This window comes from Jaculus jaculus, chromosome 2, assembly GCF_020740685.1.
Source record: "Jaculus jaculus isolate mJacJac1 chromosome 2, mJacJac1.mat.Y.cur, whole genome shotgun sequence".
Taxonomy (NCBI): Eukaryota; Metazoa; Chordata; class Mammalia; order Rodentia; family Dipodidae; genus Jaculus; species Jaculus jaculus.
In genome coordinates, this window is record NC_059103.1 from 27,340,267 (window position 1) to 27,354,853 (window position 14,587).

At 39.9% G+C, this 14,587-nt stretch overlaps 1 protein-coding gene across 4 annotated transcripts in view; it reads left to right on the forward strand.

Moving 5' to 3' along the window:
* The window catches only part of Arhgap28 (Rho GTPase activating protein 28), a 202,932-nt gene extending 188,953 nt beyond the window's left edge, over window positions 1-13,979 (forward strand). For all 4 annotated transcript variants that reach the window (XM_045143969.1, XM_045143970.1, XM_045143968.1 and 1 more), the window contains exons 16-18: window positions 522-646; window positions 8,147-8,211; window positions 10,585-13,979. In XM_045143969.1, the coding sequence (XP_044999904.1) occupies window positions 522-646; window positions 8,147-8,211; window positions 10,585-10,679 (285 nt within the window). In that variant the 3' untranslated portion in view covers window positions 10,680-13,979. The remainder of the gene's footprint in view (window positions 1-521; window positions 647-8,146; window positions 8,212-10,584) is intronic.
* The last annotated feature ends 608 nt before the right edge of the window (window positions 13,980-14,587 follow it).

Consider the following 14,587-nt stretch of genomic DNA (forward strand, 5'->3'; position numbering starts at 1 on the left):
CAGCCAGGTGGCTGCAGAGCTAAATTACAGACTTTAATAATGTCCTAAATATATTGGAGGGTCATCCATTCAAACTACCACACCATCCATGGCTGCTAAGGAAGAAGGGTTTTGGAGAACCTATATTTTCTGACTATTGATTTTTTTTTTCCAGAAAGTTGGGCTTCTTAACATATAGGTATAAAATTTTGCTTACACCAAGCTTTTTAAGGCATTGTTCAATAAAGACACCAATAAAAACATTAGATATTTGTTCAAACCCACTTTCATTCCTCTGATGATTTTAAGATATTTTAGCATGGCTGAAATGTGTAGTGAAAGTAAAATTAGGTGTTAGGTGTGGTCATTAGTTAAGTCGCTGGGTAAGCTGAAAGTCACTATGCTCCAGTGTGATTAAATATTGGTTGGTCATGTGTACATATTTTCCTAATTCCAAGTATATCTGGTTTTCACATTACTAAAGTTTGAGCTACTGTCCATCTTAGTTTAATGGAATGTTCTAATTTTTCCTCACTTGGCAGTCTGACGTTCCAGAAGGTGTCATACGGGTCCATGCTCCACTTTTCTCCAAGGTGTCCATGGCTATTCAGCTGACCAGTCAGACCAAAGCCAAAGATATACTGGCAAAATTTCAGTATGAAAACAGGTAAGTAAGCCTGACTGAGGATCGCTGACATGGAAGACAAACTTTCCACAAGACCGAGAACTTTGGGCACCTACAGCTATGCCCTTGAACAATTACAATGGTTTCTTAGGGGACTTTTACCAGTTCATAACAAGGATAAAATAGAGAATAGTTAGACAATAGTAACGAAGTCAGTAACAAAGTTTGTTTTGTAGAGAAGTTTCTATGCACAGGATTCTTCATAGAGAATGCTTCTTCTTGGTAACTCCATTTACTCAATGACCCTTATCTTTTATTACAATGAAAACTATGGTAAGTTAGTTTTGTCAATATCTTGATAGATTTCATCTAGGCTCCCCAGTCAGCAACGCCAGTGCTTTCCTGAAAACATGGTACTAACAATCATTAGAATCAGAATGTAATTTAGAGTTCTCATTACATATCGTATCTGCCCTAAGTCAGTCATAAATTTTGTCTAGGAATGCATACCCAAGGATAAATATTTGCCCTTGGGCTTTCAAGTGATGAGAAGTACATACGTAAATTTGTCAGATGGAGAACAGGCATAGTTTATTGATTTCTACTAAATTCGTGTATATCCTTAAAAGCATTCCTATCGTATTAAAAGGAAGTAGCCTAACTGGCTACCAAGACCAATTGCAGCTCAATTTATATGACATTTTGAAATGGCATAATGTCTAAAACAGTATAAATCATTGTTTGCAAGAGGCTAAGGAGGGATGATTGGGGGACGGAGATGGACACAGTTATGAAAATGCAACCTAAAGGCCCCTGTGGTATTAGGCTCTTGGCTGAGGTGATGGATTAGCAGGCCTCTCTAACATTCTGTTTAACTTAATACACATACACAAATGTATTGGAGTAAAGTGGGAAAATCTGAAAACGGCAGGTGAATTTTGTCAATTTGATATCCTTATGGAACATACCTAATGGGACATACTTTTGTGAAATGTTAACATTGGTGAAACTGGGCAAAGTACAAAGAATTTGTATTTCTTCTTTCCACTATGTGTAAAAGCACAGTTATTTCAGTTAAGACAGCTTTTGCCAGTGAAAGTAAATTATGGTTGACTTCAGCAAGGTTTTCAGGTTGGTAGGGGTGGAAGGCACCATGACTAAGAAGACACATCAGTAGCTTTTAAACAGTAGCTTTTAAAAAACAGTAGAACTGTTTTTTAAAAAACTTGGAGCCTGGCCATATGGTGGTTTTAATGTCACAAGTTAAATGTAATGTATATATATTTAAAAGGAAAGCAAAAGAGAAGTCAACAAGAATCCTGAACATTTACCCATCCCTGTTGCTGGCCCAGGCCATGAAAAGTCACCATGAAAAGTCACCCTACCCTACAAAGGAGTCCTACAAAGGTTGGAAACTCCCAGGTAGAGCCCTAGGTTCCTTCATGGATAACAAGACTCTCAAGTGGACCTTTTATGGAAAGAAACTATTCCTAATAACAACAAATTCGATGTCATGGGTGCAAATGACTCCCTCGGCAGACCCTTCACTGTCTCTCCTCTCCGGAGAGCTCTGGCTGCCTCAGTTTCAAAGCTGTGCTTCGGCACCAGTCTTGCCCACTGTACCACTTGTTTTCTGTTGGCACACTGCTCCTTTTTTCATGCAACCAAAAGGGGGAGCTGCCCTGTTCCTCCTTTTTTCTTCCCTCTTAATACTAACAGATACAGGGCCTGACACAATGGCAGATAGGAAAGACTAGAAGGCGAAAGGAAGTGGGGGGAAAAATAACACGGGGTGCTCCAGCTCATCTGAGACAATGTGCTCAGATACCTCAGCCCGGACCTGACGTAGTGCAGAAGAATAGACCTGTTAGCTAGGGACAGCCAAGAAACGTGAAAAAAGTGGCTTAGCACAGATAATCTATGGCCAATCCCTACCCTACTCCATCCAGACATCAACAAGAAGAATGTGGGAAGCTGGTCTGCCATCCTGAACCCGACAAAACTAGAAGCAGATTGAGCCTCCACCCTCACCCAGCAGCAAGGACCTTACCAACCGGGTTACATACGCCCTCGGTGTCAGAGAGGAAAATAGAGAACTCAGTGTCTCCCTCCAACAACAAGTGGTATGAGGCAGGATAAAGTAGAGCTTATCCACATCTCTGGTCCCTTTTTTCCCCCACTGATATCAGCCAGGTGTAGTGGGGAATTGAGTCTTCTCTTAACATCTGAGGCACAGGGCCAAGGCGGTGTGGACTACTGACTCTCTTCTTCCTCTCCCCTCTTCCATGCCTCTGGGATCCACCCTGTCACACAGCAGCAGAGCAGCCCAAGTTGAATACTGTCTCCCGCCCAGTTAATGTCACTGTCCCAGCAAGGCTCTGCAAGAAGTCCAGCATACCTGTCCACCTAAATCTATACCACACCTCCCTGGATGAATGATTCCTGGAAAATGGAGGAAAGACCCCACACCTTATATAATGCTATATCCAGAGTATCCACAGTACAACCCAAAATCATTCATACTGGAAAATCAGCATGAATGAGAAATGATAACTAATGTCAACGTTAAACAAACCCAGATATTAAAATTGCCCAATTTTACAGATATCTTCACAAAAAAATGCTTCAGCAAACAATTTTGAATTCTCTTGAAACAAATGAAAAATAGAAAATCTCAAGCTCGAGAGATGTCCTAGCAGTTAAGGCTCTTGCCTGTGAAATCTAAGGACCCATGTTCAATCCCCCAGATCCCACATAGTCCAGACACGTAGGGTGACAAAGTGCAAGGTCATGCATGCACACCAAGTGGCACAAGCATCTGGAGTTTGGCTGCAGTGGTTGGAGGTCCTAGCTCGCCAACTCATATTCTCTCTCTCTTTTAAAAAAGAAAGTCTTAAAGAAATGCACAATATAAAAAGTACCAATGGATATTACAGAATGACAAGTATAATAACTGAAATAAAATACTTTCTACACAGGCTCTGTGGTGGAGATAGCAGGATAGAATTGGAAAATATAAAGCTGTATTAACAATATTACTTTCAGGAAGAGGAAAAATAGACTAGAAAAAAAAAAAAGTGAATACTGCCTCAGAGTTCTTCAGGTCTATAACAAAAGAACTAAGTTTTCTTTTATCAGAATCCCAAACAGAAAGGCCATATAGGATGGGAACACAAAAAGCATTTAAAGGGGCCAGCAAGATGACTCAGTGGATAAAGGCACTTGCTTGTAAAGCCTCCAATCCGGTGTTCAATTCCCACAGGACCCACATGAACCAGATGAAAAAAGTGGTACAAACATCTGTTGTTCATTTGCAGCAGCAAGAAGCCCTGGTGTTCACACAGCATGTCCAAATAAATAATTTTTAAAAGCAGGTACATAAATGATGATTTCATACTTCTCCAAATGAACTTCCAAATTCAAGAAGTTAGGTGAACGAACTCTAATGAGTTCCATGCCAAAACAGTGTAATAAAACTCTTGAAAACTAAGCAAGGTCAAAGTCCTGAAGGTATCTGGAGAGAAATGATGTGTTTCTTATGGGGAAATGCCAATCTGAATTAGAGTCATTTTCACATCTGAAACCCTGAAAGCCAGAAGGAAGTTTATCAAGTTTCAAAAAAGAACCTTCAACTGGGCATTCTGTATTCAGCAGAAATGTGAGGCAGGAAGGTGGGGAAGATAAAGTTCTCAAGGACGAAGGAAAACTAAGGCATTGTTGTCCACAAGGCTGTCCATAAGTCACAGCTAAAGGAAGTTTGAGGAACAGAAAGGAAATGATAACAAGGCTTGGAAACTCAGAAAGGAAAGAAAATCAGAATGGGTAAAAAAAAAAAAAAAAAAAAAAAAAGTAAAATAATTTACCCTTCAATCATGTTTGATAGTAAAACCAAAACTCATGTCATCTGATTTTTGTTCAGGATGCATTAAGATAATTATGTTTTTAAATGATGAGGTCTCCATCCCCACTGCAGTGACTCCTTTCTTTCCAATGACAACAGCATGTAAAGACAAGGAAAGTAACTTCACAATTGAGAAATCTGACCCAAGACAGGGAATTAAGAATAACATTGCTGGGGCTGGAGAGATGGCTCAGAGGTCAAGGTGCTTGCCTGCAAAGTCCGATGACGCTGGATCGATTCTCCAGTAACCCACTTAAAGCTAGATGCACAAAATGGCACATGCATCTGCAATTCATTCGTAGTGGCTAGAAACCAGGGCATGCACATTCATATTCTCTCTCTCCCCCCACCTTGGAAATAAATAAATAAATAAATAAATACATTTTTTAAAAGAATACTACTCCTTAAAATACACCCAACATGACTCAGTGAATTTTGCGGAAAAGGGGCAGGAAGATAGTTAGAGCCACAACTTAGGACATGATGCTCAGAGGTACTGCCTCTCCGTAATGACTAACTGCTGCGGCCTTGATGCACAACTCACATTCCCCATGGGAATGACCTACATCCCCAATAAGCAGGGACCCCTGTGGTAAAGGGCAGGGAGGAGTAAAAGGATGGTACCAATATGTGTTGTTTCCATATTAAATATGTTCATAACTAATAAAAATAAAATTTAAAAAAAGAATAGTGATGCTGAGTCATGGTGATAGTACATACCCTTGAAAAAATATGAGGAAAATGGTGGTCTTCCTCTCAAGACCATATAACCATAGGCTAGATAATGGGCAAAAGATCTGACATCATAAGTGAGGAAAATTCCTTAGGGCCAAGACCAGTCTATGGAATTGTGAATGTACTGTATTAGTTTTAAGTGCTTGTGCAGAGTTCCCACAAGACCAATCTGTGGAATTGTGACTGTACTGTATTAGTTTTAAGAGTTTGTGCAGAGTTCTCACAACACCAGTCTGTGGAACTGTGACTGTACTGTATTAGTTTTAAGTGCTTGTGCAGAGTTCTCACAAGCTGGGTATCTAAAAGCAACATAAAGTAGTTCTTCTTTCATAACTTAGAAGTTGAAACTAAGAGTGTAGGTAGGATCAGTTCCTCTTTGAAGCCGAGAGGAAGAAACCCCCTTGCCTCTCTCCTGGCATCTTTATCAGCATCTCAGACATGGAAATGCCTTGGATTCATATCACTCCATTTCCTCCTCCATTTGTATATCATGTGTTCAATTTAGGGGCTCCCTAAATTGGGGTATTTCATGATTTTTTTCTCAAGATATTTTTAATTATTTATTTTTTTGCTAGCACAGAGAGATAGAGAAAAGAGAGACAGACAGAGAAAGAATGGGTGCACCAGGGCCTCTAGCCACTGCAAATGAACTCCAGATGCATGAGCCACTTTGTGCATCTGCCTTTACATAGGTACTGGGAAATCAAACCCTGAGTCATTAGGCTTTGCAGGCAAGCACCTTTACCACTGAGCCATCTCTGCTTCCCTCTTCTCAAGATGTTCAATGAGTTTGCACCTGCAAATACCCTATATCTGATTGAGGCCACATTCTAAGTTCCCAGTGCAGTGAGCATGGGTTTGGAGGGGCAGGAAGCTCACTCCTCACCCACTTCAATAACTGAATGCCATTTAGCATTCTGAGGAAATCCTTCCATAGAAGACAGGCATTAGGCAAAAACAAAGGAAAAACAAATAAGACTTGGACTGTAGCTAATACTAATGTGTTAGTATTGGTTTACTAATTGTAAAAATGTGTACTGTATTAATGGTTGATGTTTATAATAGGAAAACAAGATATGGCACATAGAGGAAATGCCTGTGGTTATCTTTAAAATGTTTCTGTAAATACAAAAGATCTCTAAAATTAACAGTTTACTCAAAAATTTCCATAAATAGTACCAATTTAAGCACTGCAATTTAAAGATAATAAGTTCAGAGTAAAATTGGATTAGTTTTGTTAAGCTATTAGAACTGTCTGATCTAAAATGAAGTTTGAATATGCATCAATGGCTCTCCCCTATTAACTTGCCTATTTTTTTTTCCTCAAAGAACTGAGGATATATAGAACTATCGCACTTGCTGACATAGCTACTTTTAGAATCTACTTTTCATCAAGTGCTTGAAAAGAAGGATGTGGAAAACTCAGAACCCTGTAAACTGTCTATGGGATTAATAAATGGTACAGCCATTGTGGAATGCAATATGGTGATTGCTCAGAAACTTGAAAATGGAATTACAGCATTGCTCAGAAATCTCACTTTTGAATAAATCCTCAAAGAAATTAAAATCAGGGTCTCAAAGAGATGTTTCTACTCTCAAATTCATAACACTGCTTATAGTAACTAAAATATAGAAGCAACCTTAGTGTTTGTCATTAGATGAATGGACAAGCAAAATCTGGCACACACACACACACATATAATGGAATGTGACCTAGCCTTTAACAGGAAGTTCTGACAAAACTGGAATGAACTTTAAGGATATTGTATTAAGTGAAATGAACCAGCCATGAGAAGGCAAACACTATGTGACTTCATTTTTTTGTTCTTTATTTATTTTTTTCGAGGTAGGGTTTCACTCTAGCTCAGGCTGTCCTGGAATTAACTGTATAGTCTCAAGGTGGCCTTGAACTCACGGTGATTGTCTTACCTCTGCCTCCCGAGTGCTGGGATTAAAGGTGTGTGCCAACATGCCCAGCTATGTGACTTCCTTTTTATATGGTACTTAGAGTTCAAGTCATAGAGACAGAAATTAGAATAGTGATTATAAAGGGCTGGGGTAAGAGACAGTATTGTCTAATAAGTAGCATAGGTTTTTAGTTTTACCAGATGAAATGAGTTCTGGAGAGGATGCTGATGATATTTTCACAGCATATGAATGTCTATGAACACTAAAAATTGTGAAAAACTAAATTTTACATTATGTGCATTTTTAGAATTTCTTCCTTGAAAATAAATAGAATTAATTTTATTAATGTGTGAATATAAAAAGATGAATGTGAATAAGATTTGTGCACATCCCTGAATGATAAATGTCAGTACCAGGGGACTATGATGTATTGCATGTCAAACAACATGAGTGTGCATTTTGTCAGTGTATGAGTCAGCTTCCTGTCGCCATAATAAATACCTCAACTTACCTTCGTACCTTTTGTTAACCCACTGACTTAAATTAGGATTGCTTGCATGATCATGGGTGGAAAGTTATTTATTGTGGAATAGGCAACTGACCAGTGGCTACACCACTGATGAACTTGACTCTCATCTCCTAACAACCCCTGGCTGCTCACCTTCTTTTAAATAGAGAGACCTGTGGTCAAAGACGTGCAATATTAAGGGCATGGCTTTGTCACAACATCACTACCTCCCCCATATGGGACAAACAGCTGTGATGTACTCTTTGTTGCGATCCCTGCTGAGCATGCCATCTTGTTTGGTGTTGGCCTAGCCCCTCAAGTCCTCACAAACATCTTGTTGTGGTTATTACACCTTTAGTGGTAATAAAGTTTTATGGGTATATTTCCTTTAGACAGAATGAATTGTTTGTTGCTGGGTTGTTTAAGATGCATATTTACCTGAGATCTTTTGAGAGGTTGAAAAATATTGCCTTCCCATCTTTGTTTGCAGTCATAGTTCATCGGAATGCATTAAGATGCAGAACCAAAGATTATATGAAGTTGGGGGAAATATAGGTAAGCAATTCTTCAGTAATTTCTGCTCTCACATTTTCTGATTATTTGAAAAGAAATATGTCGCTTTATTGTAAAGTTGTGCTTCACAACTTTCCTAGATAAAGGAAAAATTACTAAGTCTCATGCATGATCTTCTACAATATTCTTGAAATTTATTTAAGATTATTTTACTATGGAAATGGAGTAGCCTTTGGGGTCTTTTAAATGTCTTTTACAGTTAGAAAGGCTCTTCCATGAGGCTCATGCAAAATGAAAAACAAAGCTGAGGACTTGTAGAAGCATAATATCCTTTTTTTAAAGTCTTATTTGTGGGCTGGAGAGATGGCTTCGCAGTTAAGGCACTTGTTGGCAAAGCCAAAGGACTCAGGTTCAATTCCCCAGGACCCACTTAAGCCAGATGCATAATGTAACACATGTGTCTGGAGTTTGCAGTGGCTAGAGGCCCTGGTGTGCCCATCACCCCCCCAATAAATAAATAAATAATTTTTTAAAGTCTTATTTGTGAGTAGAGAGACAGTGTGTGTCTATATGTGAGCACACCAGGACTTCTTGGCCCTACAAACAAACTCCACACACACACATCACTTTGTGCATCTGGCTTTAATGTGGGTACTGGGAAATCGAACCCAAGCCAGCAGACTTTTTAAGTAGGAGTCCTTAACTACTGAGCCATCTCTCTGGGCCAATATTACCTTTTCTGTTCATCTTCTTTGTTTTGGCCCACAACCCACTATCATTCTTGCTGTTTCCTTGATGGGTGTGGGCCAATAGAAATTTCTTCTATTGTGTCTGTCTGCATCCTCCCCCAGGGGATGTGTCACCTTCCGCCTGCTTCCCCGGCTTCTGCCTCCCCTTCCCAGCCAGGTTCTGGCTCCTCCACTCATGTCTCAGTTCCTACCTGCATCCAAAGCATTTTGCTCCCAAATGCATCATTTATACCACATTAAAAAAAAATGTTTTTCAGGCTGGAAAGATGGCTTAGCAGTTAAGATACTTACCTGCAAAGCCAAAGAACCTAGGTTTGATTCACCAGGATCCACATCAGCCAGATGCACAGTTGAAGGCCCTGGCACACACATTCTCTTTCTCTCTCTATCTGCCTCATCCACCCTCTCAAAAAATAAGATGAAATGTTTTGTTTTTTTTTTTTAATTTTTTCATAGAGCCAGATACAGTGCACACACTAGCATTAGCACTCACAGTTTAAGGCAGGAGGATAAGAGTTTGAGGCCCCTTGGGTTACACAGTGAGACTTTGTGTCTCAAAGCATTAACTAAAATAAGTGAATACACATTTCTCTTACTTCTAGAAAACCTTTTCTTCAAGTCCACTCCCGTTTCCCTGTTCTGCTTGATGGCAGACCTTCTTCGGTCCGTTATCTGCTCTCATTCCTTCCTCTGGTGTGTTCTCTTGAAACCACTCCAGTCAAGCAGCCCCTTCAGCACTCAGGAAAATCATCCTCTCATCGAGGCCAGAGAACCCTCACCCATGAAAGAAAATCAATCCCTGTGTCAGGATGGCTGCCTGACATAAACTTGTGACTTTCCTCCCACGTCACTTCACTGAGTCTCAGCCTGTCACCTCAGTTTTTGAGGGCCAAAAGGCACTGTCCTTGATCTCTGGGAGTGTTTGCACATAGCTTCCCGGGGAGTTCAATAACCTTGTGGCTTTAAATCCACCTGTCTACTAATGTTTCTCAAACCAGCATCCCAGAGTACTCCAGGGTGTCACGAGGCACACTTTGTCTCAGGGCTCTGCATGACTGACTTCCTAGGAAGTCCTTATCTCCTCTCACCTTTCCCTCTGCTGGAATGTCAGCTTCTCCATGACATCTGCCTGCATCATGTGTCATCTCCATGTGCCCTCTCTGCCTTGGTTTGCCTCCTATATACACTTATCACCACCTCACTTGCTTGTATCACATTTTTTTTTCACTATTTAAATGCCTTAAGGGGCAAGTGTCTGAAACTGTGTGGCTCATGGCTGTTGCCCCAACCCTAGAATAGTGCCTGGCATACTGAGGGCATTACATTAATAGAAAATCAACAAAATGACCATTCCTAAAAGAAATGTCACTCGCTTCCTCCTGGCCTAGATCAATCATCGGAGGACATTATTAGCACACAAATGGCCAGTCCTTGCCCTATTTTTCTCCTTCATGAGTGGAGGCTAAGGATCAATGTGGCTGTTGTCTGTTTCTCTACACTCTCACATGAGATTTATCTGAATCATGTCTTAGTCTTAGAGAGGAGAAAAGGGATGCTTTGTTAAGAAACTTTACAAAGCACATATACTCACACTAGCAAACCCTTGGCCTTCACAAGAACTACACAGAGGCTGCCCTCGAACAGCATCTTTAATTTTCTCTTTTAGGACAACACTGCTTGGATCCCGATGCATACATATTGGATGTGTACCATGTAAATCCTCATGCAGAATGGGTGATTAAGCCCCAGTCAAGTCTTTGAACTATGCCCAAGATGGCTACTACCTTGTATTATATGCCAAGAAGACCCACCATTTTCTGGGGGAAAACCTCACTGCTTTGACATGTTCGCTCCTGTAATCCCCTCCGTGGTTCTCTGGAGGATGAGGTAGTCAGGTTGGACAGCATGAATTGTGAGAGAGGAGCGGGCTCACCATTGGAGCTGAACTGTCTCACGATACTTCCTTGAGAAGAAGAAAGAACGTGTGACCCTCCCATAAGAAAGGCCATTGTCAGATTGTGGACCTCAAATTATTTCTACTATTGTGACTTGCGGAAGCAATGTACTTGGCCCCATCTGGGGGTATAGGCGACACTTGTAAAGTGAAACATGCATTATTTATGCTCCGATTTACTCCAGAATTGGAAGAGGAAGTTCCCTCTCAAGCAACTGTGCTGATGCCCATGTCACGCTGCATGGTGACTTCTGGCATCCTGGTGCAAATGAACTTTTCTCTGCTGAACTTTTCTCTATGATTGAGTGTTGAGACTTGATATTGTGTAGCCTCTTGTCTGCGGGCACAGGTTCCCGTGGCGAAGCTGTTTGGCAGTGGGCATTTTCTGCTTTGGTAGGTCAGCTTTCCCATCATGGTGCTCAACAAATACCCTTTCTCATGTCAGGCACTGATTTCCCTTTCAAACCAAACATATCATTTGTTGTTGTTTTTGTTGTCTTGTTTTTTTACATTTTACAACTATAGGCAATCTTTTTTTTCAGCCTCTACTGAAAATATAGAACTGAGAAGACCATTAGATCCAAATTTCACATAAGCCACAAAAGCAGACTGTGCTTGTTTATGAACCAGTCTGTAGAAATAGACACATGCTGTGGACTATCTCTCTTTCAGTGTCTTGCAGAACTGTATTCCACACCTCATTCGCCCAGAGCACACAGTCCTTGTGTTTCTAATTTAGAAAAAATCTAGAATTGTGCTGAGGGACTATAAAGGTCTGCCTTTCATTTGAGATTGTGGTAAGTGTCCTTCTAGGGCTGGAAACAGGGACAAAGTCCTCATTTGTCACAGACATGTATCTACATGTATCAGAGTCCTTAGACTGAAATTTTGATAGATTTATATAAGTTTTAGTAACAGCTGAGATCCAAATGACTCTCACTTGCAATTCAGACAATGTTGAATCAAATGCAGGAAACATTTATTTATATATCAAACCTCAAAATACGTGATAATATTTTAAGTGCGTACATAGACGAAATCTTTTATATGCTATATTATGCCTTGGTACTCCAGCAAAATATAATTTGTGTACCTCAGGCAGATGATTTTTATTTCTGATCTTTAAGATTTTGTTATACCCTTCTAGGAAACACAACAATCTGTTGGCTTGATTGATCTGACAATTTCTTTTTGTGGAAAACCCATTAGAATCTAAACATGCAATTCTTAAATTTATATTTGTTCCAGCATATCATCAACTTCAAGTATGGATAATCAAAGGTGTGCATGTTTACATAATGAATTTGCAGAGTCTGAAATATCTTTTATCATTTTACAAGGCAGGCAGCAGGAGTAAACACTCCCTTATATAGCTTCCAGGTAAGACGTAAGATGGGGGAAGGGAAGCCCACATGCTGAAGAAGTTCCTTTGGACCTCTTGCACTTCTGTAAATACGTGAAAACTGACAGGTCTTTCAGTGTTCCCTCTCATTAGAATAGCTAGATTCTGTTGTTTCTATATAGAAAGTTCACACAGTTACTCATTTTTTGTTTCCATTTATTTTGACTGAGGACACAGAAGAACTACTACATATTAGTCCTAACGGTTTTGAGAGTTAGTCCTGCTAAGTGCCAGTCTTCAGTAAGTGCCTGGTAAAGTACAGTGAGTCTTTGGAGTTCTTATCCACTTTTATGTGGCTTTAGATGCAAAGACTTAGCCAAGTCCATCTCTTCAAATTAACCACTCCAGTTTTTTTTTAAGAATGTGACAAATTTCAAGTATCTACACAGTGAGGAAGAGGATGTTGATATCAAGGTCATTGGATTTAACTTTTATTCTGAGTCACAAAAGAATTTTGGTAGATATGCAGGCTAGTATTTATGTGGTTGGGGAGGGTTTTTAAATTAATCTTATTTGTTTAAAGAAAAAAAAAAAGCAGATCCTACAATTACATTCAAAATTGCCTGTCACCTAAGTATTGAAAGAACTTTTGCCGTACAGGGTTGTTTTTAAAAGTTCAGTAACCAACCTTTTAAACAGAATAGTGTATTTACACACAGAAGAAGCCTGGATACCTGGCGTTGGAAGTACCGTTCCTCCTGTCTCACCCTCACCCCACCTCAAGTGCGCTTTGTACATTGCTGGGAAAATAGCATCCTTCAGGATAGTATTAAAGGAAATTGCCTTTTTTTTTAAGGAACACACATTCAGGAAAATTCCTAGAACTGGCTCATTTTTCCTCCATTCTTCAAAAGAAGATCCCTTTGTTAAGCAGCTGGGCTTGGGAGATGATTCTTGGAGTCAGTGTTCGTTGACCAAGCTGGACGGTTGATTCCTTACCATGTGTATACAGTACAAACTACCTCACTAGCCTTTCTTGGGGAAAAAATAATCTAAAGGACTTTAACCACTTTTTGTTGCAGACTGTCCCTGAGGTTTTATTTAAGTCATTGCAGTTAACTTTCAATGTACATTTTGATCATTTACATTTAATGATATGAAGTACTTTTAGAAAAGTTTTAAAATACAAATACTCTGGAAGTATGATCTCTGGTGTGCTGGGGGAGAACTCCTGTCTGTTCCTTAGTGAATGTTTGACCATATGGAGATACAGGCTGCTCTGGAGTGAGCATTTGCAACTGCCATCCATGTATTTCACCTGACTGAAAAGTAACATGAGATTAATATGTTCTTTCTTCTAGCAAGCATATTTCAACTCCTGTTCATGTGTGTCTGACTTGCCTGAAAAAGAATATATGTTAGGGTATTAAACACTACCCTTGACAGACATTTTTGAACTATTTTACATAAATATGTCACTTAATAAAAATATTATGACATATTAAACTGGATTTTATTTACAAGCAGTTCACAGTTTTACACATACACACACACACACACCTAATTTAAAACTAGTATCCTTCAGCATTTCCCAACGATTCTCTAAAGTTATATAGTTTGGTTAAAAAAAAATGTCACTAGAAATGCCAAAGTTCTTGTATATTTCTCCCAGAAGTTAAAATATTGAGTCTTTTGTCCCATCAGCTTTCATTAAGTCAAAGTGTATGCTGTATTTTATCCATAAAAATAAAGAGAAAAATAGCAATATTGTCACAAGTGCTTTTTGTGCAAGCACAAAGGCTGTGTTCAGAACATTAGCGCCCACATAGATGCCAGGCATGGTGGCAGCCTGCCTGCAGTCCTGGCACTCGGGAGCTACAGCCAGGCAGATCTTGCTGGGTAAGCTGGTTCGCCAGACAGAATAACTGAATCGGTGAGCTCTGGGTTCGGTGAGACACCCTCTGAAAAGCAAAGTGGAAAGGGATAGAGGGAGACACCCAGTGCTGACCTCTTGCATCCACATGCATCTGTGTACACATATATATTTTGGTGGTGGAAGTTTTATATGCTTATTGCTTTGGCTATTTTAATTTGTTGTTTATTTTTATTTATTTATTTGAGAGCAACAGAGAGAGAAGCAGATAGAGGGAGAGAGAAAATGGGCACACCGGGGCCTCCAGCCACTGCTAACGAACTCCAGATGCATGCACCCCCTTGTGCATCTGGCTAACGTGGGTCCTGAGGAATTGAGCCTCGAACCAGGGTCCTTAGGCTTTACAGGCAAGTGCTTAACCGCTAAGCCATCTCTCCAGCCCTGCTTGGCTATTTTGAGACAGATCCTCATTATATAGTCCAGACTGGCCTGTTGAAGAA